General features: G+C 52.2%; 1 protein-coding gene across 1 annotated transcript; it reads right to left on the bottom strand.

Annotated features, from left to right (window-relative positions):
- Nucleotides 1-1,122: 1,122 nt before the first annotated feature.
- On the bottom strand, nt 1,123-2,070 carry LOC146200586 (uncharacterized). The gene has a single exon (XM_084592400.1). The coding sequence runs from the start codon at nt 2,068-2,070 to the stop codon at nt 1,123-1,125; it is 948 nt and encodes a 315-aa protein (XP_084448526.1).
- Nucleotides 2,071-3,169: the final 1,099 nt, after the last annotated feature.

Raw genomic sequence — 3,169 nt, 5'->3', positions numbered from 1 at the left:
AGAGTGAGGCTGCATTTGCAAACTCCAGCTTATGCATTCCTACACTTGTCCAAACTAAAAAAAAACGCTGAGGTCAACAAAAATTTGGAGGACGCTTAAGCTTCGCCTTCAAGAGTGCAACGCGATAGCGTTATTGCACCTCGTTCGCACCGCCCACTCATTCGCTCGGTATGCTCGAGTCACACAAAGACATAGTTTTCATACTCAACACTTTTAAGTGCACTGTACAATTTTTCTAATTATTTGTTCAAACAAGTGCTTCTCACAATCTACATTATCGCACTGTGTTGTACACTACAACGTTTCTTGCTCCCGTGTTCCTTTAGCGTTCACACGCACTGAGTATGTCGGTCAGCACACACATACACACACACACACACACACATGAGCACACACATACACACACACCAAACTGGCATTTTCACTCATCGTAGTGTAAGTCATTTTGGACTCCTTCAAATCGCTCTTCTGGCATGACACACCTGGATGAATGTCGGTCGTTGTCTTCAAGAGCACTGTCATCACGCTATGATTGCGGTAGTGTGAACAGCACCCGTATCAGCATCATCCGCATTGGCATCCCCTCTGAATTCGTCAATTGGTGCCTCCTGTGGTCTGCGTTCTATTCCTTGTTCTTGCTTCCCTTCGACTTGTTGCTCTTCTGTTGGCTTCTTCTGCCCGACCGCAAGAAGCACCGCCTTATGGTCTGTGACATGGCAACTGCAGTGCTTGACCTCTTTCACCGTGCCCTGGTTATGGAACGCGAGATCTATACACGAATTGCAGTTGGTCGGTTCCGGGCGCGATGTATATACACGCAATTACCACACTGCCAAGTCGCACAGCACAAACTTCACCGTACTCGTAGACCCGTTGGACCAGGAAAACGTCCTCCGCCTGCACCTCTCGTTTGACATAAATGGCCACACCGGCAGCGCGGTTGTCGGAGCGCTTCGCCGCACTGATGCAGCGATACCCATCGATGTCGTAGGGAGGCTTCCGGTCCATCCAGGTCTCGGTGAAACACAGTACGGTAGTGGTTGCGAGAACAAAATCCTTGTCGACGTCCAGAGAGTGTGCACCCAGGGAGCGCACGTTGACACAGCCCACGGTCACAAAGTATTATGCCAGCATCTTCTTGCACTCGGCAGTGATGGTCTGGAGACGATGGTTGCCGAGTCGCCTGAACTCGTCGGCAAGAGCGCGATCCGCGTTTTCCTTGAAATGGTGGAAGCGGTGGTCGTTGGCCTTGTTCGTAAGGTACAACCCGTCGATGGTGGTAACCCTGCTGAGAGCGACGTACACGAGCTTCTGATTGTGCGACTTTGAATAATCGACCACAACCTCATCGTAGGTGCCACCCTGAGATTTCTGAATGGTTATTGCGCTCGCCTGGACCACGGGGAATTCCTTGCGCCTGACGGTTATGTGGCCCAGATCATGTCCTTTCAAGTGGCAACCGATGGTGATGAGCTCGATGAGAACCCAATTACTGCAATTGTCAGGATCGTTGGTTCGGTAGCGTCGTCCCTTAAGCAGGGCCGCTGCACCCACACCAGTGGGAAACTCTATCCATAAGCGCAGCGGGTTGTCTGTATCCCTTTGCACAAGCCTGAAGATCCCCACACTACCATTGACAAGGCTGTCCGATACGTCGATGTTCCGTATGACCATGTAGGGCTTCTCAAGGCATAGCAAGATGTTAGGGGCTAAGTTGGCCATCTGAACTTTGGACATGGTGGCGACTCTGACCTTGGCGTGCGTGTACTCCTCGTCGGACCTGTGCCCACAAATGGTGTCTGTAGCCGGGCAGTGTATCGCGTGTTCGGTACAGGCCTCGGCGGTCGCGATGTTAAAGGCGTCATCATCTTTGTTTGTGTAGAAGAGGCGCACTCCGGATGGGCACTTGTTGGCGGCTTCTTCGGTGGTCACAAAGCGGCTTTCCAAGAGAGACACCTCGTCCACAGTTAGCCCTATCCCGTCCCCGATCTTGGTCAGTATGGCGGCAAACCTCTCGTCGCTCTGGCGCACATCTTTGAGTTGGAAGTAGTAGAGGTTATGCCACGGCATACTTCCCGTATCAAAGACACTCGTGCAATTTGGACCTCCTATACATCTCAGCTGCTCTGACCGGCGGAAGCTGCCTCAAGTCGTCGCATAGAATGACATCGAATCCGCCAAAGGGTTCCGTGTACTTAAGGCAGATTATGCGAAGTCTCCGATCAATCAGCACAAGCGTGTCCGCCGACATCATACTGATTTCGTTCATTATGACACACTTGATGTCTTTGAAGATGCAACGGAAGGAATTAGCGTCACTCGAGCTGAGACCCCTGTCTGGATTCTTGCCAGATACGACGAGTTTGAAGGTGGCATGCACTGTAACCCCGCCGATTGCCACGGCTGCTTTGCCGGTGGTCGCACAAGGAACGAAAGAGTTGATGCTCACATCCTGGTTTCCACTTCTGATATAGCGGTTGTAAACGTCCTATATGGTGCGTAGCACTAACGTCTTGCCACAACCGGCTGCTCCGGTAAAGACTTGCAAGGGCTCCGAGTCGGGCGTGGTCAGGCGATGAATGAATTCGCGCACGATCTCAAATTGGCCCGCATTCATCATCCTCATTCGATGTAAGTAGACGTCGGTGGGCATGATGTCCGTGCGCATCTGGACGGCTGGACATCTCGCGGCAGCCGCTTGAGCACTCTCGCGCTGAGTCTGTTGCACGGCCGTTTCTTGGCCAACTCGCCGAGGATGTCAAAGTCGTCATTTACGTCCACGAGTAGATCGGTCATCCTACGCCCCACCTGTGTGTGTGTGTCGAAAGCCTCTCGCTGAGAAACTTCTTCGTTGATTATGTTCTTACAAAGCTGTTCCATTTCGGCAAAATCAATGTGAGGACTGCTGAAGCGAGCGTTGACAGCCAGGATTTCCGACACGCAGTTGTCGTAAATTTCGACGAACTTGTTATTGTCTAGGATATCCACCTCGCGCCGAAACGGGTGAAAGAGAAGCACGTGCTCGCGCTTAAAGTTGAGCACGTCGGACACTGAATAGACGTGGTAGCGAAGAACCGCAGGGTGTGCTCTCGGTTGGCCGTTGTCGTTGAACGACGTCATCTGTTCGGCGTACGTGAGCGCAGCTTGATCCTCCGGGCGGTCCTCATAC

The sequence above is a fragment of the Amblyomma maculatum genome, chromosome 2 (genome assembly GCF_055883805.1).
Source record: "Amblyomma maculatum isolate TAMU_Amacu chromosome 2, ASM5588380v1, whole genome shotgun sequence".
Lineage (NCBI taxonomy): Eukaryota > Metazoa > Arthropoda > Arachnida > Ixodida > Ixodidae > Amblyomma > Amblyomma maculatum.
Note: the sequence above shows the minus strand (reverse complement) of the source record. Positions and strands in the feature narration are given on the sequence as shown.

What these genes read in the sequence shown, in the direction of transcription:
- LOC146200586 (XM_084592400.1), bottom strand. Translation starts at nt 2,070, where the DNA reads ATGCCGTGGCATAACCTCTACTACTTCCAACTCAAAGATGTGCGCCAG.